Source organism: Engystomops pustulosus, chromosome 7, assembly GCF_040894005.1.
Source record: "Engystomops pustulosus chromosome 7, aEngPut4.maternal, whole genome shotgun sequence".
NCBI classification, from domain to species: Eukaryota; Metazoa; Chordata; class Amphibia; order Anura; family Leptodactylidae; genus Engystomops; species Engystomops pustulosus.
This window is the reverse complement of record NC_092417.1, coordinates 155,798,568-155,825,901: the sequence shown is the minus strand read 5'-3', so window position 1 is coordinate 155,825,901 and position 27,334 is coordinate 155,798,568. Positions and strand designations below refer to the sequence as shown.

The following is a 27,334-nucleotide window of genomic DNA, read 5'->3' as shown; positions in this document are numbered from 1 at the left end:
TGTTCCACTTAATTTCCATTACTTGCTAACATCAAGAATATTATATACAGATAGTTCTATAGTGAATGACAGATGTGTTCAGTTGTGGTCATCTCAAGGACAACAAAACTGGACCATCCATAAGTCAACATTGAGAGGATAGTCTGGATGAAATGGTCTCATTGGGGCACATTTACTTACCCGTCCCGTCGCAATCCCCGAGGTGCGTTGTCCGGCGAGGATTCGGAGCTGCTGTGATTCACTAAGATTGTGCGTCCAATTTCCAATGTGTCGCTTCCCCGCTGAGGTCTGCCGGAGTTCATCTTCTTCCCGGTGCATGTAAGTGCATGGCTTGCGGCACAATTTTGAATGTTAAATCCCGCACTTAGTCCGAATCAGTCGGGTTGTCTGATGGCCACGCCCCCGATTTGTGTTACGTGAAAGTCGTCGCGATTGCGCCAAAACCCCATCGCATGCGCCAAAATCCTCAGTTAAATGTGCCGCAAAACAGAAAAAGTCAGGAAACCCCACGAAAATGCGGTCCGCGGGCCCTTAGTGAATAAGCCCCGTTGTCTTAGTAATTTAGGTAGGTATCTGCAGCTGCAAACAAAATATCCACAGGCAGCTGACGATCTTAGGGTCCCACAAGGGGTCTCTTATGAGAAGGCCAGTAATATAATAAATTTTAGTTGCGGTCTTAGTACACATTTTGGACCTCTAAGCTCCTTTATCAAATGTGTACAAGCAGCAGAAAGTGGCCAAAATGTATTAAAATGAGACATGGCACAATACAGATGGCTTGATAAGCTCTTGGCCAACAGGAACTGAAAGTATATTGTCATTATTACCCCACCTCGTGGTTCCATAAAAGTACACACACCCCTATTTTGACCAAAATCTGGATCACTTTGTTAGGAAACATATTTGGTGCATGGCCAGGAGTATAACTTAAAAGGCCGCCTTCAGACATGTGCCCAAGGAGTCTTAAGGAGCCAATAAAGTGTATCTTTCCCATACACAAAGAGACTAGTAAGACAAACTTACCTCTCCTCCCTTATTCCAGTCTAATACCCGACCCATACACTATGTTCTATGACTAACATCTTCTAAAAATCCATTTTTTCCCTTTATTCTTCTCCTGAGCTGCACCAATTCTCTGGAATGCTCTACCCCTTACAATCGGAGTAATAACAAACTTCAACAGTTTCAAATGTGCCCTAAAAACTCAACTCTTTAGACATGTTACATGCCCTCACCTCATGTCACATTTACTCTCTTTACACTCATAGTTTCATATCATCTCTTTTTACCCCTCCCCTCTACACTAGCCCTCAGGACATGACGTATTTATATAAGTTGCTCTTACACTTAACATGCTGTACAGATCTGGGGATGGCTCATGTCATTTTCAAATCTCTTCCAAAGAGCATTTGACAATGAGCAGAGCAGAATCATATTTTGCCTGAAATGGGTAAAGTTTAGAGACTGCACAGGGAGGGTCATTTTATAGAGCAGGAGTAGCACCATAGATTATACATAGTGTAATATCTGCAGGCAGCATGTTATAGAGCAGGAGTAGCACCGTAGATTATTCATAGTGTAGTATCTGCAGGCAGCATGTTATAGAGCAGGAGTAGCACAGTCGATTATACATAGTGTAATAGGGTTACTTTAGACGCCCCTATTTTACATCTATGCTACCTAGAACATACTGGAGTCATATTAACATTACACCAGCAACATGCTTCTTGGTACTCAAAAAAGTGAAAGATTTGGGCATCTAAAGTGACACTCCCCCTGCATGTTCTTAGCTTTACTCATTTCAGGCAAAATATGACTCTTTCTGAATATGATTCACAGTTGAGAATGGAGAATATTTTTACGTAAAAAGGTAAGATTTCACATAAAAGAGGGAATGTCCACTTTCAACTCTGTAGTTTGAGGACCTTCAAAGTTCCGAGAAGGACTCTTGTATACATATGTATTGAGAGCTGGCAGTATTTGGATTTCATGGCTGGATGTCCCTCTCTTTATTAGATCTACCATCTGGGTGGGTGGTTTATGAGGTCATGGGCCCCAGACGGCTGCTACTGTATATATATACAGTGCCGGTGCCAGCACTGGGCATACCTGGGCAAGTGCCAGGGCCCAGAGCTGCTGGGGGGCCCACATAAGGAATCTGGGGTGAGGGGGTTGTATGTAATGAATCCTTAGGGCAGTGATGGCGAACCTTTTAGAGACTGTGTGCCCAAACTGCAACCGAAAGCTACATATTTTTCACAAAGTGCCAAATGCCAATTTAAAGTAAATTATTGCTGCCTGCTGTGTAACAGATTTGAATGTATTGGTGTCCTGAAGACACCAATACAGTAGAAAGATGGAGAAATTTAGATTATTATTGTAGTTTCCCTCTAAGGTCCCCTTAACAGGATGAATTGCAGGCCCTGTGATGGGGCTTCAATGATAGTCCAGCTCTGCCCACTCCTCCTTGCTCCTCCCTTACTCTTCAAGTCACTTTAAAATAGTGCTGAACATGGCACGTTCTGGGCTACCTGTGGCTGCAGGAGGAGGAGTCCTGAATGGTGACCTTTGTGCAGGGTGATGGCCTGGGTGCCCACAGAGAGGGCTCCGAGTGCCACCTCTGGCACCCGTGCCATAGGTTCGCCACTACTGCCTTAGCGGGTGAGGGGGGCTTTAAATAAAATAACCATAAGGGGGTTGTTTGGTAGGATAAACTAGGGAATATATTAGGGAGCAGGAAACTGTTCTAGTTTTGGAATTTTTTGTGTCACCACATAAGTTCACTGCAAAGGGGCCCACTGAGGCTCTGTCGCCCAGGGCCCTACTGAACCCAGGAGTCGACCCTGTATATACATATTATCATAGTTGAGAAGTCTGGTCCAGATGTTGCACTGGGTAAATAGCTGTGCATCATTTTACTATATACTTGTTGCCTAAATTTTGCCACCTATTTATTATCTTTCAGTTGCTTTTGGCTAACACGGCACAAACTTTATTTCTTATCTTTCTGTGTATTGCTATATATTCTAATCTCTCCATAGTTTGGACAAAGGTTTCCTGCCCGTGATGTGTTTGCCCGTGAGTTGAGCTATGCTACAGAAAAAAAAAGTTTCTTAAAGTTTAGGAAATCCTGTTCTGTAATCGATCTTCAGTGCACTCTCCCCCCCAGATGTGCAGCCCCTGGTGCCTAGGTGTGAGTGCAGCTCAGTATGAGTACAGGCAGGCAGCAGGCTCATAGCCCTGGGCAGGGCAGGCTCAGCCTACTCTCCAGGATTGGACACAGACACACCCATACTGTGCAGTATAGCAGCCCTGCCCTGCCTGCTCTCATCACTTAGCTCTGCTTACCCAAGGCAGACCAGAGCCGCTGGCTCCCTGCACGTATTGTGCCAGCCAAGGACCACACAGGTAAGCAGCCTGCATGCTCCATGCCATGTACACAGCCTCTCCGCATCTTACAAAACTTGCTGCTTCCTAAATTTTCCTTCTTCCGAAGTTTTTTTTGCTGCAAGATGCAGGACCTTTACTTGTGAAGATAATATATATATGATGCCACTGTCTATAGTAAGTCAGAACTGTTGTTTTATTTCTCTGCAAAAATGCCACCTTTGCCCTTTTTGTGCCCTGAAAGCCACATGCATGCCCTGGAGTGTAATACACGTATGCAGCTTCTTATGGACATGCACCTACCTACAGCTTTGTATATGTGTACTTATACTACCCCCACCTATCCTATTGTATACATGATAAAACCAGTCTCTGCCTTTGCATTATTTGGCCATGTTTGCTTTGGACTGGATTCTGTGGCTATTACAACACAGAAGTTTGAGGCACCACACCCTCCCCTGGTGGAGATTTTGGAATGGAGGGGAGGGAGTTGCTGGAATATGTTGGGTTCTTATATATATAGGATATATATAATATTCTGGTATTATTTACAGTATTATATTGTGTCTTTGTAACTTTTTATTGTGTGACTATTCTAGTTGTGTTGTTTAATTTGTATTATTATTACTGTTATTTATTATTATATTTATTATTTTGTTGAATTTTATTATTATACCAGGTGGATAATTTAATTTGACTTGTTTCCATGAGCCTTCAAATAATGACTCTAGATCACCTTTCTTTTTATACTTTCCCCTTGTGCATTACTTAAAAGCTTGTCATAGATTTACAGAAGCATAATTAATAATGTATTAAACAGCAGCTATAATAATAACGTGGAGTCCTGTGGTGCACCTAAGAGCCCAGTATGTTCTCTTGGAAGGGAGGGGTTCTCTTGGTTGATTCTCATTGGCAGAAACATCTCCCTCAAAATTTTTGGGTGTGAATGCCATGAGAGCTGTAATCAGAGAGAGAGAGAAAAAAAGGTGCGGTGCCTACTCAGAAAGTGCCTAAGGAAGTTTTTCTTCCACCTGGGTAGGGTACGAGAAGTTGTGATTCAGGATTCTGGTAGAAGGGGGGGGGATTCGAAGTTTCAAAAAGTTAATCTAAAAAAGTTTCCAAAAGTTGATGCCATAACTTTAAAGGAGTTGAAAAAAGTTTTAAGAACTTTTTTTACTGAAAATATTTTGAACTTTTTCTGGCCTCTAAAACTAGAATGGACAGATTTGCGCTGCTCAAATTCCTTCACCCTCATAAAAGTTCTTGGCAACTCATGCACTATGGAAATAGGGGTGTGCCGAAGTACGGGTGGGGTGGGGGAGACTTAAAAATTTTGTCTGTATATTTCTGTATTCATAATGTGACTAAAAGCCGAGCTTGTGTATTGGCTTTTCTCGCTGCTCTGTATATTATGGCTCTCTTCTGTATATTGCTGTGCTCTGGGTGTGTCTGGAAGTACTGGCCCCTGTCCAGAATCCTTCAGGAATGTTGGTTTGGGAGCTGAGTGACTCACAGCAGTTCTGTAGTCTGAGAAGAGGAGGGGGTGTATGAGGGAGAGGAGGAGGAGGAGGGGCGGTAGGGAAGGAATTCGCATGGGGAACCCACTCTGGGGCTGCACACGTGTGTGTCACTATAGGTGTAAATATATAGTTGCATCTGTCTTGCCAATGTGACCATCTTCAAGGAGAAGAATTTGGAGAAGCTTAGTTATCTTGCCTTATCTTTCCTTCTATGTAGAAGAATTTAGAGTGCTCTTCAGTTAGGAGAGAGGAGTGGAGAACTTCTAAGTAACTTTGGAATTATAGGAATATACATTGTAGCATCTATGGATGCACATTCCAAAGTGATTGCAAAAGTTATTCTTTGATTCAGTTTCTATGAAACCTCATGATCAGGGGGAGGAACTCAAAGGGTCTGGTTGCAACAAGGGTGTAATAAAGTGTCCCTTCGGGCTGCAACGACCATGTAATAAAGTGTCCCTTCCCGTTTTTAGACCAGAACTATGAATATAGTTAGGCGCCTGGAACAGATTTTGCATTGGGGCCCAGCAGCTTCAAGTTACGTTTCCGCTCATGGTCTATACATCTTGAGCTGTTCTCATACATACCATGTTTGTTCGCCAATGCAAGTGCACGCCAGATCGAAGGGACTGGCAATGATAAAACTTTTGGAAGAGTGTGTCCTGGGCGCATCCAGTGACGTGTAACTTCTTCTCTGTCCTCCTAATCTGATAATCCTGCAGAGGAGAGAGAGCAAGATTCAGGGTGTGGTTCTTGCAATAGCTAAACTGGGAATGAGTAACATTGTGAATTAAAATCTCACATTACAAGTACATGGCTAAATGGCTGATGGACGGAAAGACTCGGATTGCTCTAGTGAATGGAGTCATAAAGTCTTCCTGCTGGACATTACTCAGGCTCCAAATACATCCAGTCTGTAGTAAAATCAATGATAAATATAGAGTAGGTATCATAAAACTTTTATAAAAGCTTGTGACGTGAAAGCGAACCTGTGGCATTGTACATAGTGTCCTATTTGCAGTCAGAATGTTATAGAGCAGGAGGAGCTGTAGAAGCGTAAAGAAAAAAGGCGATACCTTTTTGACACTAACTGAGTATATTTAACTAACTGAAATATGCTCAGTTAGCCTTCACTCTTTTTCTGCTCTCCATGGCTAACACGGTACAAATCTACACTACTAGCAAGAGGAGCTGAGCAGGTTGTACATGGTGTCCTATAGGCATGCAGCGTGTTATAGAGCAGAATGAAATGAGTAGATTTACATTGAGTCCTATTTGCAGGCAGCATGTTATAGAGCAGGAGGAGCGGAGTAAATTATACATAAAGTAGTGTCCTAGCTGCAGGTAGCATGGTATAGAGCAGGAGTAGCACAGTAGATTGTACATAGTATAATATCTGCAGGCAGCATGTTATAGACCAGGAGGAACGGAGTAAATTATACATAAAGTAGTGTCCTAGCTGCAGGTAGCATGGTATAGAGCAGGAGTAGCAGAGTAAATTAAACACACTGTAATATCTGCAGGCTGCATGGTATAGAGCAGGAGGAGCTGAGCATATTGTACATAGTGTCCTATCTGCAGGCAGCATGTTATAGAGCAGGAGGAGGAGATAAGTAGATTGTACATAGTGTCCTATCTTCAGGCATAATGTATAAAGCAGGAGGAGCTGAGTAGATTAATATGATTTATAGTTTTATAAGAAAAGAATTATAAGAAGTATAACATATCATATATTCATTTACTTCTTATTCTTAGTATGTATAGGAGTCCAGTAGGCGTTCCTATCTGTCATTGACTTCGATTTGCATGTTCGTAGAGGGAAGGCCAGGTTATTGATTAGTACCTCCTTCTGGACTTCTGAACCTAGTGTAGGTTTATATCAAGTTGTTCAGCTCTTCTTGCTCTATTATATGCTGCTTTTAGATTGGATAGCATTTTCATGGCTTCAGGGTCCTTAGATCAAACATGGGATTTAGTACCACAGAGAAGCTCAGTACAATGCATTTTATGAGTATTCTTCTTCCTCAATTTGCATTGACATCTGAGACATTGAGGTTCCCGAAATGTACAAAGATATAAAACCATATTAGTTCTGTACAAGACTGCAGACATTCGCTGTAATGAATGAGTCTCCATAGCAATGACTCATGGTCTGACGGTGAATTGAGTATTAATTTGAGCATTGTTCTACCTCGCCCTTGGTAAACACGATAACTCATGTTTCTTTAATCCATATCTTTTTCTTCATTCATTCCGTACCTGTTTACAGGATCATTCATGCAGAAGGCTATTCCTATCTGATAAATTGTAACACTACGGTTCTCACAGACTTGGTTGTGGGGATCAGACTTGGTGACCTTAAGTAGACTTTTAGGTCTAAAGATGGTCGTAACTTTTTTATTTTGGTAGAGATTGGTAACCACATACATTTTCCGACCAAATTCATGGACAGAACATCAATCCTGATGATCTGAGCTCCACTATCAGTGTAGGTGTGGTCAATGTCCGAACATTCAATGGAAAATATGTGGCTAGTTTTCTTTCCAAAATGTGTAGATGGAAGCACTAGAGTATTTGGACGGTTTTCCGTGACTCAAGAAATCCTTGCTAATTTTTACGGAAATTCACTGCCAACTTCAACTTCTGCACATCATAGTTTCATTACTCTGATTCAACTAATGGCTGACCCACCAACAGTAATGGGGCACATTTACTAAGGGTCCAAACACCGCATTTTGGTCGGGTTTCACGACTTTTTACAGTTTTGCCCTGGGTTTTTGGTGCACGCGATCGGATTGTGGCACATTGGCACCGGCTTGCATGCGACACACATCGGGGGGCATGGACGCCGGACAAACCACGAAATTTAAAAACAAAATTGTGTCGCAAGATCAGCACTCACATGCACCGGGAAGAAGAAGGTGAACTCCGGCAGACCTCAGCGGGGAAGTGACGGATGCAGGAAATCGGGCGCACAAGCTATGTAAATCGTGGAAGATCCGAATCCTCGTCACGCACAGCGGGGATCGCGATGGGATGGGTAAGTAAATGTGCCCCAATATATATGACTACCATATTGTCATCTGACATTCGTGGCTTATTTAACCAAGGTTGACTTTTTGCTTTCCAATTACTCCGGTCTGCAACTGACATGGTAAACCGTACTACAACTGGTTAATCCCTTCATATCCTCTACTCCTGAACCAAAATCATGTAGGCAGAAGCATTTCATTCACCTAATACTGTGGTGCAGCTTCTGGGACATAATGTTGATGTATTATTATGGCCACACCCAAGAATACACAAGACACATCATAAGACTCCTAGTAAAGTCTGTAAGAACGACTGGCAAAGGACACATAGGGCACATTCTGTCACATGATGATAAAGTGAGTCAATGCTGAATGCTTGTTGCAAAATAAGATGTCCTGACTTGGAGATGAAAAAAAATAATTGCACAATTCTGGAATCAAACGCCTCCTTTTACTTCAGCCTTAAGCTACTTAATTTTTCTTAGGCAGAGAATACGAAAATATGAATGTAAAGAAAGGTGTTGTGTTCTTGCCATAGATTTTTCAATATTCAATAAATAATACTCATGCCTTAAAAGAGCCACTACCTTTGTGAGGATGACCCTAAAACTAGGTGAGGATGACCCTAAAACTAGGTGAGGATGACCCTAAAACTAGGTGAGGATGACCCTAAACCTTGGTGAGGATGACCCTAAAACTAGGTGAGGATCACCCTACACCTTGGTGAGGATCATCTTGATAAGGATCACCCTAAACCTTGATGAGGATCATCCTAAACCTTGGTGAGGACCACCATAAAACTTGGTAAGGATCACCCTGAACCTCGGTGAGGATCACCCTGAATCTTGGTGAGGATCATCCTAAATCTTAGTGATGAACATCCTAAACCTCGGTGAGGATCACCCTAAATCTCGGTAAAGGATCACTCTAAACCTTGCTGAGGATCACCCTAAACCTTGACCAGGATCACCCTAAACCTTGACCAGGATCACCCTAAACCTTGGTGAGGATCACCCTAAACCTTGCTGAGGATCGTCCTTAACCTAACTAAGGAAGCTGTTTGCTTTTCCAAAAAATGTCACAAATGGCATAGGAACATGTCAATTTCTTCAGTGCTCCATCAGTTTCTAAGATGGCACCATTACATGGTTATTGATTTGTTTTTGGAAAGTGGACACCCCCTTTTAACCAGATGGCTCTCGGCCAACTTAAGGACAGGTAAGAAAGCTTCTTATCTCTCCAGGACCAAAAGGATCGGGCAGCTGAGGTTGTTCATTATGTTATATACCTTGATCCCTTTTGGAGGAGATTTAGGAAGCCAACAACCCCCCTCACCCCAATACACACTAGATAGTTATCAGAAATATGTGACCAAGGCATCATTTTAGGCTGGAGGGAGGCTGCAGGTTTCTAAATGGGATGAAAGACCAGAGGACTTAAGATTTATGAATGGTGTCTCTCCTCTATGTCTAGTTTTCTTTCGGGGCCTATAGGATTCTCTTTGGCAAGGAATGCTTGTGATTCTACGAATATATCTTTACATCTTATTCCTGATCTTTCCAATTTCCATTCTTTTATTTTTGCATTTTGTGTCTCAAAAACATTTCAATGTAAAAGTGAATTTTTTGCCGATGGCGGTACAATCTGTATGTGTTGTACATCTCATACCATTCTACAAGAATTCCAGCAACACTTTCTATTGATGTTTATGGGAATTACTTATGCAGTGATGCAGAATAATTGACTAATGGTAGTTCAGGAGAAACTTCTGTAGCTTCTGGTTTCAGGCCATTCTTTTGGCTTTACAATGTCCCCATGTTTTACTCTCCTTTTCCCTCTGATCTATTAGTAATTGTTTGTTGCTTTTTATGTTTGTTATCATGTTACAAAGGCTGGAGAGTGGTTCACCACAGTACATACAAAGAAAGTGACTTGCCTTTTAAGGGTTTAACCCCATAAAGGGATTTTGTTGGGTGGTAATATTGATGATCAATATGAGATAAAAGGTCCCAAAGGGCTTTCTGTTGATCAGATGATCATGGCCGAGAGTTCTGCTTCCTCTTCTATTCTCGATGTGCCAGGATCGGTAGGCACACCAAATTAAATCTCATGTTAATTCTAAATCCACTAAAAAACTACTTTAAGTCTGACCACAATGCATAAAGCAATGAACAGTGCATAAGGATAGTTATTTAATGGAAGTTGCAAGTATTTACTAATTCAGACATGTCCAGATTTGTGATGGCCTCCTTAGGTTGCCTTCACGTGCAGCAGGTTTTGTTTTGTTTCTGCAACTTAATACCAACTCTATTGGAAGGCTGCAGAAATTCACATGAAAAACAACCGTCATTGAGAACTGCTTTGTGTGAAGACGCAGTTAAGTTCTCTATTGGATCATTTCATGAATTGGTGGACACCTTGCAATGTAAGATTTCAGAAATTCAATCCCAGAACTTCTAGCTTTGCATTAAGGATCTGCAAGCGAGTGGTTAAAAAACTTTTACGCAAATCTGTCTTTGTCACATTGAGATGGGGCTGGGTCTTGGCGTAGGATCTATTTCTTGGAATAGAAAAGTTTATAGGGAATGTTAGAAAGTCACTATGGAGCAGTGAATTCCACCGACTGGGTGCAGCTCAGCGATACCCTGAGGCCCCTCAAGGGTTTAAGATGTTTAACTATAAAGCCTACTGAGTTACTTCACATCTATCTATTACTATGGGGTAGCTTCTAAAAACAGAGACTGTGCCATTTGTTTAGGGCCATCAATCACTAATATCTTCCTAGTCCTATAGTGGTGATGTTTCTCACCAGCTAAAAACCCTAATTAGGGCAAATACCAAAATGTCTGTCTATAGCCATTGAAGTCACTGGAGTTGGGAAGGTTACAAAGTGTCAGGAGTTAAGTAGATGGATCATGAAGAGAACTGACTCCATTATATAGGATTGGATGTAGGCAAAGATATTGTCCATAAAGCTCTTGGGAATGATGGTCCATCCTCTATGGGTGTGGAGAACCCTTGCAAAACTACCCTCTCCAGAACAACTGTATTTTTAGAAAACAGAGGGGAGATTGTCCCTAAGGTCGTGTAAAGAACATTGAAAACAGACAATGCCCTTGGTGGCAATTCCAGGAACCATTTTTAGGATCTCTTTGTGTCTAGTTATCTAGAAGTGCTATCTTGAAGTACACTTAGACATTGATACCAGACATGATCTGTGGAAGGACAGCCAGGTAACCAGTGGCCAGGTCCTACAGAGATGTAGAGGGATTTTGAAGATTAAGCTTGTCTAGTCTGATCCTACAGACAAATTTTCTACTACAAATTTCTGAACTCTTTTCAGAACCATGGATTGGTGACTTGGTTTTCAAATTCCCCAAATCTCTCAATCGGGTTCATACTCTTTGTAATATGGTGATAAGAAATAAGGCCTCACTTTACAACCATGAGGATTTGCTGCTAAAGTCTTCCAAGACCTCCATGAGTCTATTCCTCCATAAATCAAAGCTGTTGAAGATCTGTGTATATCTTCTCGATTTTGAGTTCTGAGACTTACTTTAATTTGATTGTTATGGTTTTTTTAAAATTAACAATTACTTGACTACTTCTTGCTATCAGACATGTGACCTAATAATTAAGTAGATTATTATTACATAATGTATTCATGAAAGTGGCCAAAAGTGTTCTAAAGTTATTATAGTTATTGGTTTTCCATGGCTGATTTGTTTTATTTATGACTTTGTGGAATATGCCATTTACTTTGTAGTGGGTGTCCCAATAGATGTCAAGGTAGATAGATAGTCACACTCATCCGAGCGTGCGTGTATATGGGGGAGTCCAGAGTGATAGCTGTCAGATTGAATGAGCATTAGACCCTCAGTTATCCTATTGTGTGTGTCCGTCCTTATTATAGGCAGGATCCTCTGATGGAATATAAATGTAATATAAATCCTATTGTCCACTGATACGACAGGTATATTGTATATTGGATGAAGTAGATAAAGTGCTATTTAGATGTTTGGCTGAGAGTGAAGTTATTAGAAGTGTGAAAGATCTTGGGTGAGAGTTGTGTATACAGCAGGAGTGCTGATAAATGTGTTTGATAACCTATCTCTGCGATTGTGTGCATTACAGTCTTATGCAAATAATAGCACACCCTTCTGGCACCCGGTTTATACGCACCCTTCAGTGTGTGTGCTCTGTACACCTATCCCTGTATCTCTAATATATGAGGTCAGATCGTTTCACAGAACACTTTATTGGCTTATGTTGCCCTAACACAATGGTCTTTTTGAATACAATAGATTTGCATAGTATCATCTAACCTCCCCATTATATACACAGCTTTGTGTATATGTTTTCCCACTCTCTAGGACCCCATTACTACGACTCTACCAACATATTGGGGGAGATTTATCAGAAGTGTCTTAGAGCAGGACTGTTCTAGTTTCCCATGGCAACCAATCAGGTCTCAGCTTACATTTTTCCACAGCTGTTTATAAAATGAAAGCTGATCTCTGATTGGTTTCCATAGGCAACTAGAACAGTTTTACCTCAGACACTAATGATAAAACTCCAGTATTGTGTTTGTCATTGTCCCTTTCCGGGATACCAGTATTTAGTAGTATGTGGTATGAGGAGCAGCGTGTGCTGCTTGTAGGAGGAAAATAAACACAGACGTGTAGGCTGTAACGTGGGGACGCAGGAACTGCTCTCTCGTGTTTGTTTATACTGGAAGCACTTGTTTCTTTGATTTTTCAGGGCAGATATTTTTAGGTTTTTTTGATAAACCTATATTGACAGCCGTCTCCATTTTTATGACTTTTCGTCATTCCGCCAATTACTGGAGAAGTTTGTGTAACACCAAATTTTACTAGAGATGGTAAAGCAACAATAGTACAGAACACATTTACATACCTGCCAAGTATTACGTTACCTTTTGTGGCCTTTGTTTCCCCTCTAGTGTTAGCTTGTCGGTGTATGAATTCATAGGAGCCTGTTTGGGGTTGTAAACTATGGAAATTGTTAGTGGCAGTCCCCAAACCTGCCAAATCTTTTCAATATGGGGGTATTTAGACAAACCGCTGATTACTGCATGCGCAGAGCCTTGGCTGTGGAGTGTATGCGCTGCATCCAATTAGGATCACAACCTCCTCCTTGGATGAGCATTAAATGGGATGCCTGGAATTAATGAATATTTTAATCTATTAGTATTGGTTGGTATAATATAACAAACAAACGTTTACTTACCTTCCTCCTCCCCTCCGGACCAGTGCAGTACTTCCTACTACCATCACTACAGTTGATTCAATATATTGATATATATATATATACTGATACTTTTCAGCTTTGTGATTGTATATCACAAAAGTATAGGTCAAGAATTCTCCCTTCATATACTTAAAGGGGTTGTCCGGAGATAGCAAGTTAGGCCCTTTCCAAAGTATAGGGATTAACTTGCTGATTGGTGGGAGTCTCAGTCATGGGCAAGAAAATAGGTCAGGAATACTTTAAAGGGGTTGTCCAGTGATAACAAGTTGGGGGGTCTCAGTGATGGCGCTCGTCTATCTGCATCAGCTACATTGAGCTGAACGGAGCAGCCGACACATGCGCGACTGACTTCTCTGGTCATCTCAGGTGCAACATGGGTACAGCAGACCCCTCGTTTTCGTGATCCATTGGGGTCCCATCACTGAGACCCCCAAGATCAGCTAGTAAGACCCTATCCTGTCAATAATCCCTAACTGGCTATCACCGCACAAGCCCTTGAAAATGGAAGGAAACAAAGTGTGAACCCAACGTAATAGTGACCTGAGCAGAGCAACAATGAGGCCAGTGAGTGGCTGCAGTGGTTTTGACTTTTTACTGTAGTCAAACTGTTACTGGAGGTAACAGGAGGCGCTGCACTGGAACAAAGGTGAGAGGCATAAGATTATTATTTTGTTATTTCAGGCCCAAACCCTACTAATAAATTAAAAAATTAAAACAATATTTGTACTTTTATCTAAGAAACTAGAAACTAATAATCTTAAACAACCACTTGAAAGCCCCTGAGCCTCTTGCTGGACCCACAAAATTATTTTTTTTGGATAGTATCATCAGAGTTCTATTATCTCTCATAATAAGTCATTAAAAACATTGTAATGTAAACAATTCTGCCCGAAAAACCATTCATAGTGCAACATTTCACTGTCCATAGTCTTAGGTAAACAGGCCTGACCCTTGCATGCTGCTCTCGCTTTTATGGTACACACCCTCCATTGCAATTCCAACAATGTGTATAGCCTTCGCTCAGGAAGGTGAGCTGTATGGGGTAAGGCAGGGAGGGGAAGGAACGTCATTGTTTTTCCTCTTTTTTTTCCTTTTTTCTTTACCCAGCTGATTTTGGGGGTTTAGGAATTCTGGTTGTGCCTAACCCTGTATATACTATCCATGTCATCTTTACTTTTTGGCTATTCAGCTATTTTACTTTTACTTTTTTGTATTATTCAAGTTTTAAAGTTTCGGTCATATAGTTTATTGGTAAAAATAATGGGGCACATTTACTTATCCAGCCGAAGGAGTTCACCCGAAGTGCATTGTCCGACTGGAATGCACTGTGCCGCGATTCACTAAGATTGTGCGCCCGATTTTCTGCATGTGTTGCTTCCCTGCTCAGGTCCGCCGGAGTTCACCTTCTTCTTCCCGGTGCATGTAAGTGCATGTCTTGCGACACAATTTGAATGTTAAATCCTGCGTTCAGTCCGAATCAGTCGGATCCCCCGATGGCCCACCCCCCGATTTCTGTCCCATGATAGCCAGTGCAGCTGCGCCAAAATCCGATCGCATGTTACACAATCCCCTTCTAAATACGGAAAGTCCACCGGAAACGTTAGTAAATAGGCCCCAATATCCCAAATATTTTGTACTCCGCCGCTTCTATTCCCTCCATAGTGGAATCATTACTTGTATCATTTTTTTCCATCTATCATATGATCCCTGTATATGTAGTAGATAGTATTATAATCTTCGATCTGCCTGTAATCTTACAAGAATGCCGCACAATACAGTCTGGCCTTTAACACTGAGTTCTACAGTAAATCTCTTAAATCGATGAAGTCAGTGGAAAAGACAGACGGAGAAAGTCAGCAGAACAGAGTTGACTTGAATGTAGACGTGTTGTAGGAGCTGTGGGGAGTCTCTGGGGTGCCCTGAAATGGAATCAATAATGGTTTATCTGTGGACTTGTATAAAGATCTGGCAGAGGCTGCACAACATGTGTCCCTCAGCTGCGATGCTCTGCAGACAAGCCTTGTGCATGGGTGCGGTCTCTAAAAGAAACAGACTTATGTGTTTCTTTCTGTTTTCACAGTCTTGAGTCTTCATTCCTTCTCCCTCAACACAGATGCAGAGTATTTTTTATTGTCTTTTTTTGCTAGTACTATGCAGTGCAAGATTACGTTCTATATACTCCTTGTATTGTGTGCTCTTTATATGCACAGTGTTATCAGGATATTGTGCTTCTTCCAATAACATCTGGAAATAATTCGGGCCCAGGTCACAAGCAACCCCCCCCCCCCCCTTCCAAGTCTTACACAGCAGGGGCCAGGAAACCCTCCCTTGCTGAGAGCTGCTATGATACTTGTGGCCATGTATACACTACCAGAAGTTTTATGTTAGTATCTGAGATCAGGTCTAAGCTGTGTGCACCAATATGCTTGGCTATGTGCTTTTGTCTTTGGGTGTGTCGCTCTTTGGAAATATATGGGTGTATCTGGTTGTGTATTTGTAGAATTGTATGTGTATATTATATTGTGCAGAGTTGTGTATCTATGTATTAGAGCATCTATCTTGGTGTGTGTGTCTCTAGGCGTGTCCCCCTTAGGCAGTACACCTTTTGTTGCCACCATGTGTGACCTTGTAGAGGGCGGAAGTGACACCAAATCTATTGTAAACAAATTGTGTGCAGTAAAGGAGCCAGAGAATGAGAAAGTATACATTGTAACAAGCCGTCCATACAGGCGAGCTGCACCAAGCATCAGTTATACATCCACGTTCCCCATACAATCACCTTAATCTTAATCAAGTGTGCATGTGCTTCCAGTAATACATTCAGACTGAGTATGCATGTGCTTCCAGTAATACTTTCAGATCGAGTATGCATGTGCTTCCTGTGATACATTCAGATCGAGTATGCATGTGCTTCCAGTAATACGTTCAGATCGAGTATGCATCTGCTTCCAGTGATACATTCAGATCGAGTATGCATGTGCTTCCAGTAATACATTCAGATCGAGTATGCATGTGCTTCCAGTAATACATTCAGATCGAGTATGCATGTGCTTCCAGTAATACATTCAGATCGAGTATGCATGTGCTTCCAGTAATACATTCAGATCGAGTATGCATGTGCTTCCAGTAATACATTCAGATCGAGTATGCCTGTGCTTCCAGTTATACATTCAGATCGAGTATGCATGTGCTTCCAGTAATACATTCAGATCGAGTATGCATGTGCTTACACTTATACATTCAGATCGAGTATGCATGTGCTTCCAGTTATTCATTCAGATCGAGTATGCATGTGCTTCCAGTTATTCATTCAGATCGAGCAGGCACTGCTCCTGAGAACGCTGTACTAACTTAGTTGACCCTGACAGGCAGAAGTAATCAATCGCGGCCATCACCCCCCCCCCCCCCCCCCCCCAGGTGCTGTATATGAGTTATCAAGCTCAGGTTGATTAGTCCTTTCTGGACAGTTCAGGAAGCTCAGTGTAATGTGTTTATCAATGGCAGCCAGCATGCAAACCAAGGTCCTGAATTTTATAATTGTTTTTTTTAAAACAAAACCACTCGGATCGGGGATTAAACAAGATATGTATCTGCATCAATGTAGCTACAGCATTCTCTAGGTAGATTTCCTTTAACTAGATCACGCCTGCACATGCTTCCATACACATTACATAGTTGTTGATTCTGCTAAAATTGGCCAAATTGGACAAAATTTACCTTCTATGTTCCTAATGAAGAAAACGTAGATCACTAGTTCAGGGTATGGTGTAATTTAGCTACTGAAATCCAAGCCCATTTATCTATTATTGCGTTGCTGTGCCAGTCCCATCTTACTTATGAAGTGTCACAGTATTGAAGGCGCCACAATATTGGTGCTTTTCTGACACCCATCAATTTTATTTTTTTTGTGTCTCTTGGGAAACTTTTCCTGTGCTTCTAGTTTTCCGACAAGTTTTTTTGGGTGCACACTTATAGCTACAAAAAGTTCTATTTCACCTTCAAGAATGTGGAATTAGGTTACACCATTTTTGTTCGTGCGTCACCTCATTAACCCCATGCGCCACAATCTAACATACCAGTGAAAATTATAGACGTGCGCCATAAACACGGACCCTGTCCGACATTTGGTAAATGCCCCACACAGGCTTAGAGCTCTTGATGTATCCGACAAATTTTATCTCTTCGCTCCCCCTCCCTAGCTACCTAGTTCATATGAGTTAGAAATAGACTTTTTAGATTTGCTTCTTTACTCCTGTAACTGGTTTTCTGAAATTGGAATAGACGCTCCCTAGATACTATCATTACATTGGCACTGTTGTTCGTTATGTAATATTAAGTGTTAATTACTGGTATCATTTAGGCTTCTGTATATTCATGTTTATTTAGCTGGTTCACTGCATGAAGCGCTTTGTTTGAGTTAGCTACAGGCCCCGGCTTGCCCTTAGTATGCCATGGTTAAAGGGGTGGTGTCAGAAGATGATGTCCTTTTCTGCCCTAGAGCTGGTCCTCCATTTGCACAAGTTTAGGAATGTGATTTTACCGGGTCTGGAGGGAGAGTTTCCTTCAGGCCAAGTAATATTACCTGCAACCACAGAATTTTTCTGTCGCAGAAGTTAGATTTTAGCAGAACTTTTGTACTGGAGATATTTTTGACAACGATACTATTAGCCACGAATGTGAAAAGTATATTGTAGGGAGAAACTCATCCTGTTTCTGCTTATGACCTTTGTAGGTCATCTCTAGTGGATTATTTTTATGGCTACTACGGGTTTAGGATAGTCATTTAGGCAGGCGGGTTTGGTAGCAGACACACACATGTGTACATACTACCTAGTAGTTAAAAAGCAGCTGCAAGAGAAATATAACACTATGATTCACACCAAGGAAAAGCTATGGGTGCGTCCACACGTTCAGTTTTTCAGATGCAGATTTTGATGTCCAAATCAGGATTGGAATGAAAAAAAGATTAGGAGAATCTTCTCTCCGTGATATGTTCTCACCCAAAAACTGCATCTGAAAAACTAAACATGTGGATGCACCCTAAGGGAGGCTCCTACAGAGAAAAAAGGGGAGCAGAGACGTAGCTGCGCGCCCTCGTCCGTCATGATGGCGTTCTGCGCATGCGCAGAATGCAGGCCGACGGCTGAGTAGTCCCAGCTCCGAGGCCGGAGCTACTGCGCATGCGCAGTAGCCGGCTTGTCGGACGAGGGCCGCAGGCAACAGGGTAGGAGGAGTAATGTGGCTACTGGGGCGTGGAGTAGCCGCGCTGTGTAGCCTCGTGCCGGCTACTTCACGCCCCATTAGCCGCATAACGAAATTTACATATTAGGTTAATAAAGTGTACCTAAAGTTAGCGGGGATGTGAGGATTAGCTCTAAAAAGAGCTATCCTCACGTCCCTTACAACCACCTACCACCCGATCTACCTTTATAGGTAGATTCGTGGTGGTAGGTTCTCTTTAATTGCAGACACCTGTGATAACTGTTATAGCTGTTTATTGTAGCCTGAGGCTAAAGTACAGTAAATGACCAACATCCAGGGGTCCGTTTGTAACTAGGGGTCGTCTGTAACTTGGGTGTTCTTAAATAAGGGATAGAGGGAAAAGGGATAAGTAAAAAATACAGTGCAACTTTTCGGTCAGGCTTGCAGAAAGATTTGAGACTTTTTTGCACCACCAACTCAACTTTTTAAAAGTTGGTACAAAGTAGGGATCGGAGTTATGTTAGATTTATCGGTCGGGATCTATTAAAAAAAAGTTGTAAAAATTGCGTTGTGGAGTAATCTCTAGGTACAATTGTCTGAGACTTAATATTGATGTGCAAAACGATGGTGTCAATTATTATGGTAAATCTTATTCTTTGTTAGCAGGGGGGAAATTGGCAAAATGGTCAAGTGTGTGGAGGGGTGGATGGATACCTAGTGTAAGAGAGCTTTTTTTTTATTACAGGACCCTTTGCTTAGATTCCATCTACAACCCAAAGTAGTTTGGGTTTAGTTTACCTTCTGGTATGACCATAAGAAAGCAGGTTTTTCTAGTCGTTTTGCTACACTAATACCCAGCAACTAAAATGATTATCAGATAATAAGATATAATCACTAGATGTAACTTCCTAGTCAGGTAGCAGATTGTTCTATTTTCTCCCAGGTGGTTTTGGACATACAGCTCAGGAAGTTTCAAGATAATGAGGTAGCAAAGCGGAAATGAGTAGCACATAGTCAGAAGGCTTTATTTGTGCACTTATGCAGGTGACTTACATACAGCAAGCTGTGATCATTTATAATGGTATATTCCAAGATAGATCAGGAAGAGCGTTCAGGTTATTAGCGGGAATTAGGAACAGATTGGTTTCTGGCAAATTTCTGGGAAATACTGTCCTGAAGCCCCTTTCTAGTAACTGCAATGCTGACTGACCGAAGGAGGCATCTTGTGTGTGACACTTAATGTCCCTTGAATGTCTCGTGGACATACAATCCTGTTGCCCCCTGTGCCCTAAAACATGTGACTAAGATGAAAATAGCGTCAAAACATTCCATGGAGCATTCCGCCTCTCACATTACCTGGAATCCAGCATTGACAGAGTGAGGCTCTTACACAATCCACTCCACTTAAACAACCCTTTCATCCCCCCCTGCCCAATATAAATAAACCCCATGGTCACAATACATTCCTAATTGCAATTTAGATGGTAATCTGGCTGCCATATTTGTAGAGTGTAGATTAAAGGTCACCATGGACATTAGACAGAGTTAGGTTGATGATTGAAGAAACAATCATCTAGTAAGCTATCATTCCTCTCATATGTTTTAGGCCATATTGGCCATTACCAATGTTTTATCGATGATTACAGACTAGTCGTACATGTTTTATAACGTGGGGCAAAGGATAAACCATTTCTCTGGGAACGTTCTTAACCAGACTAGTAAAACTGTAAATGGTTCCGACATCTTTGCATGCAGACAAGTGGCCATCACAATGCGTTATTACATTTCACCAAACATTTGGTTGAACTGTACCATTTTGAACTTCTTTTTCGTGATCCTGATATGGTCATTATGGCTTCTAGATTCTAAAGTATTATGCCCAGTGCTGTTATATGGTTGTGTCAATTGTCTGTACTTGGATACTCTTAGATTTTTGTTCTCAAAAGATTCTACTCTTGACCTTTCTGTATAGTGTTGTGCATCTTAGTCCATTCAACTTTGAGGTGACACTTTATCATAAGACTTTCACTCATATGTGACAGGTTAGACAATCATATTTCAAACTCTGATGGGCTTGATGGGCTAAATATAGCATGTGTCTTTTTTATCTTTTACTATTGAAACATGATATACAAGTGTCCATGTCTGAGAAAAACTTGTAGGTGGGAGCCGTAAACCAAATACTAAATACCTGAAACATGGACTCCTCTTTGGCATGGAGTGTAGTAGAGCGCTAGCTGGAACTATGATTAGGTCTAGAGCAGTGATGGCAAACCTTTTAGACGCCAAGTGCCCAAACTACAACCAAAACCCACATATTTTTCGCAAAGTGCCGATGCGACAATTTAAGCAGTAACTTATTACTCCGTGCTGTGTCACATGTTTAAATTGTATAGGCACCTGAGGAGACCAATACAGTAGAAAGAAGGAGAAGAAGTTTGGATTATCATTGTAGCTTCCTTCTAGTGTCCTGGGCTGCCTGGGACTGCAAGAGGCGAACTCTGCGTTGGGGTGATGGTGCAGGTGCCCATAGAGAGGGCTCTGAGTGTCATAATTTTCCTTTTTGTACTTGCCTATTGACGTTTGTCCATGTGTATGACCACTACACAACCATTACTAAAATCCTTAATGTGTTTTTTTTTTTTTTTTTGTGTTCCTGTCAGTAGGCGGGAGGGTAGGGGAGGGTAGGAGGGTAGGGGATGATTAACTTTAATCTTATTTATTGATGTATATACAGGTGATGATATGTACCTATATGAAATTGATTTGTACAGACTATGATGAATTTCTCTCTCTCCCGTTTTGTAAGATTGTAAAATTTTAAGGAAAAAACTAAATAAAAAGTATTATAATAAAAAAAAAAATCCTTAATGTGCCAGCCTTGGGGCATTTGGCGTGATGGGATGTATTTACACTATCCGTGTCATTAGGATTCTGCTTGTTTTGGAACGGTTTGTTCTTTAGCTGGTTCTTTATGGTTGTCCTATTGGCTCGCAATTGTTGAATAAACCACCCGGACCGGAAAAAAATTGCAAAGTCATAAGTGCAGCACTTTAATAGCAAGACAAAGTTTTATGAACACTTGTCTCCGCTGTAAATTAGTTTTGTGAAACCACCCAGTAGGGACCAACTAGAATGTCTACAAAGATTTCAGGCTGGAATTTGGGTTAGGAGAGTTTGGTTAAAATGAAGAATTGTTATATTGGTAAGGCCTTATTCAGGAAACTTTTCAGCCTTGTAATGGTCTACATAACGTATGTATACTTCTCAGGTCCGTAAAAACGGCGTGATTCCTTGATTAATTGTTCTCCTCTTCTCCAGGATCTCCTAGCAACGGTTCTTTGATATGAAATAGACCTAAAATATACTTGTCTGAATAAACCTGAAAGATAATCTACCCTGCAGCTTAGGCTATAAACATAATCTCAATATTGCTCAATCTCACTTTAGAAAGGAAAAAATCCATAAATAATGTCATGGTAACTACCATGGATGGAACTGTGGTTTGTAAGACGGTTGGCAATTAATAATTCCAAGAATCTGGGATATAGAGGGGATTTCTAATCTGAGAAATATTTTCCTTCTTTTTGAGGTGGGGGGATTTATCAGCTGCAGATGTTGTAGACATGTACTCGGGGGCAGATTCCCTCCTCTCCCTCTCTGTAATCGGAGAGGTATATGTGGTATTAGACATGGATAAACCAGCTCTGCTAGATCACACAACCTCCCCTGCATGTCTCTGCATGGCCTCCCTGCATTCCTCTACCTCAAAGCCTCTCTGTTCTCCGAAAACAACAATCTTGCTTTGTTTCTAAACCCAAGTCTTCTTCCTTTTTTTAAATAACCCCCTATATTTTTTTTAAGTTGCTGTGTAGTTTCCCTTGGCCCCTCTCACATCTGCTGTCCTTGCATGTACCGGAACCCGACAGTCCCTCTTTAGTAATGCCCCATCAATAATCTTTTTATTATTTTTCTTCAAGATGATCACTTTTTGGTTAAAAATTAATTGTGGATAGTTATTGGGACCTTGTGTTACGGAACATGCTTCGGTAATGGTTGGGTCATTTATCTGAAATGGCACGTCTCCCCGTTTCTCTATATATACCAATTTATCAGTTTAAGTATTAGTGGCACCAAGGAATTCTTAGAACATTCTTGGAAATGTTTGAACAAATTGTCAACTTAGTGTTTCCACATTCAGCAGGGTCCAAATTTGATGCGACACTTACTGCTATAAATGGACAGTATCGGACTGTCAGATAACTAAATTGAGCTCTATTGAAGCCCTTATTGTCTTTATTCTATATAAAAGAAAACTATCTTTGCAAACTGTATCTATCCTTGTATAAATATATTCTACTCTAAGACTACATTCACACTACCGTTGCCCGCCGTATCGTAGCACGGTGGGCACATGGCAGTGATGGGTGAGAGGCGGAGGGGGATAGCACCGCCCACCCCGCCCCTCTCCATAGGAATATATGGCGCATGCGCCGTATTCCATAGAAAGATAGGACATGTCCTATATTTCTACGGGGTACGGAACCGTGCGGTGCCGCTCGTGTACTGCACCCATTGGGCACCGTGAGTCCATAGCGCTGAATGGGGGACGTATATTGGCCGTATAAACATCCCCCATACGTTCGTGTGTACGTAGGTCTAGCTTTATTCCCGCTAGAAATAAGCTGCAACCAGAGGTGCCTAAAATGTCCATACAGATTAGATGTTAACTGGACCTGCTGCTTTCTGTGAAATTGGCCAACCATCTAAAGTATATAGGACTGCCCACAACCATTCTACCTTTCAGGATCTTAATCTTGTGTTCATGAATACCAATTTATGGTCCTGGAAGGTAAATTTTGGACAATTAGTCACATGATCGTCCATTTATGGCCATTTCATAGACAGGAATGACATGTCACTGAGGTAAAAGTAATTTCGAAACTAGGGGGCTTGGCTTTGCATATCATGAGAGCGGTGTAGAACTTTTAATAGACGTATATTGGTAAATTACCTAATATCCTGCAAAAAGTAAATTGGCCAAGCAATATAAGGGAGATAAGCTACACCTGTAGTTTCCTAATGCCAGGGATCCAGCAAAAATTCTCTCTGTGTGGGCTACATTGGGCCTTCAATGATCCAGTGCTCCTTTAATAATTGTTAAATATTCGTTTGCTTAGGCTTTGGCTTGGCGACAAGCTTGTGCGCATCAGGCATTTTAATCCATTAGTACTGGGGGGATGATAAGGGGTAGACCCAGCCTCGCTCCATACAGAGATCCAGTGTCTGGATAATTTGGGGCGTATGGTCTGTTGATGTGCGGCCAGAGTCATGGGAGCGGGAACTATCTTCAATTCTTTGTATAATATTTACACAGGGAGGTTTGTTTAATGTCACATGGCTTTTATGGATATCCACGTTTTTATAAAGGCCCACACCCTGCTCCGTCTGTCTATATACATGTACACACAGAATCTCGTTTTTATCGTTGTTGGGGGGGGGGGATGAATATCTGACGGCGCCTCTCATCTTTTTTTTTCTTTCTGTCTCAACAGCCTGAAGTCCTCATGCAAACAACCGTGCAGACAGAGCCAGCAAGGTCTTGTAGAAGGTAACCGACTCACGATATCAAGGTAAAAAGTGCATTCAGTTAGCCCTTCATCCGAAAAAAAAATATTATTTACTATACATTGGGCGTGAACAGGCAACATACCGGATGCCACTGGGTCTGCTCCAGGTGCATCGATTGCTTTATTCACCTCCACAATGCGTCTCTCCTAAAATGGCCACCTGTCTTTAGGGGACCAGCTATATTGACTGTTCAAGCCGTATGTATGATCAAATTTAGTTTTCGAGGTGGGTGGTCACTTTAAGAACTTGAAATTAAAGGTGGGATGCATTTTAAGCAATATCACATTTGTATATATATATATATATATATATATACAGGTGGTCCCCTACTTAAGAACACTCGACTTACATACGACCCCTAGTTACAAACGAACCACTGGATATTGGTAATTTATTGTACTTTAGTCCTAGGCTACAATAATCAGCTATCACAGGTGTCTGTAATTAAGCTTTAGTGTTAATCCTGATTCTTATGACAACCCAACATTTTTAAATTCCAATTGTCACAGAGACCAAAAAGGTTCTGGCTGGGATTACAATGATAAAATATACAGTTCCGACTTACATACAAATTCAACTTAAGAACAAACCTACAGACCCTATCTTGTATGTAACCCGGGGACTGCCTGTGTATATATATATATATATATATATATATATATATACACATATATATATATGTGTGTGTGTGTGTGTGTGTAACATAAATCATACGTCTCTGAGGTAAAATTGTTTTAGTTGCCCATGGAAACCAATCAGGTCTGAGCTTTTATTTTATAAACAGCTGTGGGAACATGAAAGCTGAACTCTGATTGGTTGCCAGGGACAACTAGAACAGTTCTGCTCAAAGAGACTTCTGATAAATAGTAGAGAGAGAGATATTTATTCTGTTACTGAGAGCAAGACTGTTCTAGTAGCTTGTGGCAACCTATCAGACCTCGGCTTTCATATTTCCACAGCAGTTTATAAAATGAAAGCTGAGCTCTAATTGGTTCCCATCAGCAACTAGAACAGTTTTGGTCTCAGACACTTTTAGGCCAGCGGCACACGTGGCGTTTTGAACCAGTTTTTGGACCGTTTTTAAGAAGTCACTTAAAAAACGAATCAGCTTTTAACCCGTTTTAATTAAGATGATTGGTAAAACTGGTCAAAAACATATGCATGCGTTTTTTTATGTACTGCTTAAAAACGGCCCAGAAACGGGTTCAAACAGCCACGTGTGCCGCCAGCCTTAATAAATGTTAGTGTCCAATCACATACACTAAAGGGGTCGTCCACATTTGCCAAATAATTAATATTGTTTGTGTAATGAAAAGTTATATAATTTTCCTAAATACTTTCTGTACAATTCCTCATGGTTTTTGGATCTCTCTTTGCTGTCATTCTATGGAAAGCGTCTATGTTCACTTCCAGCGTATAGTAACCTGTCCAGGGTTATGTGATGGACAAGCAAGTGCACAAGCCATTATTATCACAGAGAGTGTTGATACAAAGGGCTCATGCAACTGCGTGTCCATCACATACCCATGGACAGATTACTATACGTTGGAAGTAAACATGTCGAATGACAGCAAGCAGAGATTTAGAAAACCGTGAGGAATTGATACAGAAAGTGTATTGGAAAAGTGTATAACTTTTCCTTACACAAACTATCACTGATCAATTAAGTGGACAACCCCTTAACCTCTCACGTGCTGTGGTCAATAGCAGCTGTTGCATGTGAGAGGTTAATCAGAGGAAGGTGAATCCCTCATGCCCCTAATTTCCTCTAGCATTGAAATCACTGTGGCGTACCCTGTGCATACCCTGTTCTGTAAAGTGATGTTCATACACCATCTTTCTCTACCACACTTCTGTATGTACAATGCCTCTTCACCAACCTTATAGCATCTTCAGGAAAAAGAAAAATTCGGATGTACTAATTGCAGTATTTGAGAAGCATATATCGCTAGTTCTAGATAAAGTTACTGTGTATGACTCGGACTCCTAACCTCCATTTTAGATCTGCAATAGTTTGAATACAAGTCATGAAATGTGTTCATCTTCAGCATACTATTAATCTGCTCCTAGCACCCCCTCTGCTGGTAGATTTGGGTATTGGTTTATTTAAAGGTACAGTACACCTATTTTTGTCGTCTCTTGCACATGGAAACTGCTGAGCTGAAACTGATGGAATTATTCTAATTTGCCTCTAGTTTACATTAATTACATTTACGTGTGTGCCAATAATAATTATAGTCAAAATTGGGTTTTCGGGACTTTTGTATTATTGACGTAATGTCCCCCAATGCTATGGGAATACAGCAACCCAACAGCAGCCAAATCTTTGCCATCACTGAGGATGACCCTTGGCTAGAGCAGTGTTGAATCATAGGGAGCAATGGGAACGCAGCATCTGACTTTGTTGCAGATTTAAAAATTTGGTTGATTTTGCATTTATGGAAATCTTAGTTTTTCGACTTACCAGAACACATGGCTTGTTGGTGACCCTAATGTATATGAATATTTTTTTTTTTACAGATGGAGGAGGAAGATACCAGGGAGCTTTTGCTTCCCAACTGGAAAGGGAGCGGGACAATGGGTCTCACCCTTGACCAAAATGCAGAAGGAGTTTACGTTAAGCAGCTCGTACAGAACTCGCCAGCTGCCAAGACAGGAGTTGTTCGTGAAGGTAAGTGCTTCATTCTAAAGAACAGCCTCCCCTATTCCATTAGGGTAGGAAGGTGACTATACAACCAAATTCTGATGAAATGCATAATCTAATATTGGAACTTATAGATAACCCATGTTTTATACAGAATAAAACAGAAAACTATGCACTGAAGTCCTCCCCATTAGTGGGTTTTGACAGATGATCACACAAAAATGGGTCTCATTCCCCTAAAGAAGTGGTGCAGCCGATCGATCATGTGCTTAACTGCTCCAATTATTCTCTTTAGAATTGAAGCCATCTCCACAAGTCCCATAGACAGGCAAGTTGGACTTGCTGTTTTATTAATTTGGACCCACCTTCATAGGATGTCCAGCTGTTGGACCCCACTGATGATAAGTGGATAATATATAGGGGGTTGGGTAAGGGGTGAAAAAGAAAGAAATTATACTCCAACTCAAATTCCAGTTTTCATTACGGCACCTGGCTAGAAGTTCATGGGATCCAATTCAGCCAATGAGTAGCATCCTCATTCCTGGGGTATACAAAGTAAGTGACTTCTCATGGTCACTGGAAGTGACATCCGAAGTCAGATAAGTCCACTCATTGGCTGAAGCGGTTCCAGCCATCCCCTCAGAACT

The 27,334-nt window shown here is 41.3% G+C and overlaps 1 protein-coding gene across 10 annotated transcripts in view; it reads left to right on the top strand.

The window, feature by feature from the left end:
* The first annotated feature begins 3,264 nt into the window (after positions 1–3,264).
* The window catches only part of AHNAK (AHNAK nucleoprotein), a 42,871-nt gene continuing 18,801 nt past the window's right edge, over positions 3,265–27,334 (top strand). For all 10 annotated transcript variants that reach the window (XM_072118464.1, XM_072118465.1, XM_072118462.1 and 7 more), the window contains exons 1-3: positions 3,265–3,408; positions 23,968–24,045; positions 26,564–26,714. In XM_072118464.1, the coding sequence (XP_071974565.1) occupies positions 26,564–26,714 (151 nt within the window). In that variant the 5' untranslated portion in view covers positions 3,265–3,408; positions 23,968–24,045. The remainder of the gene's footprint in view (positions 3,409–23,967; positions 24,046–26,563; positions 26,715–27,334) is intronic.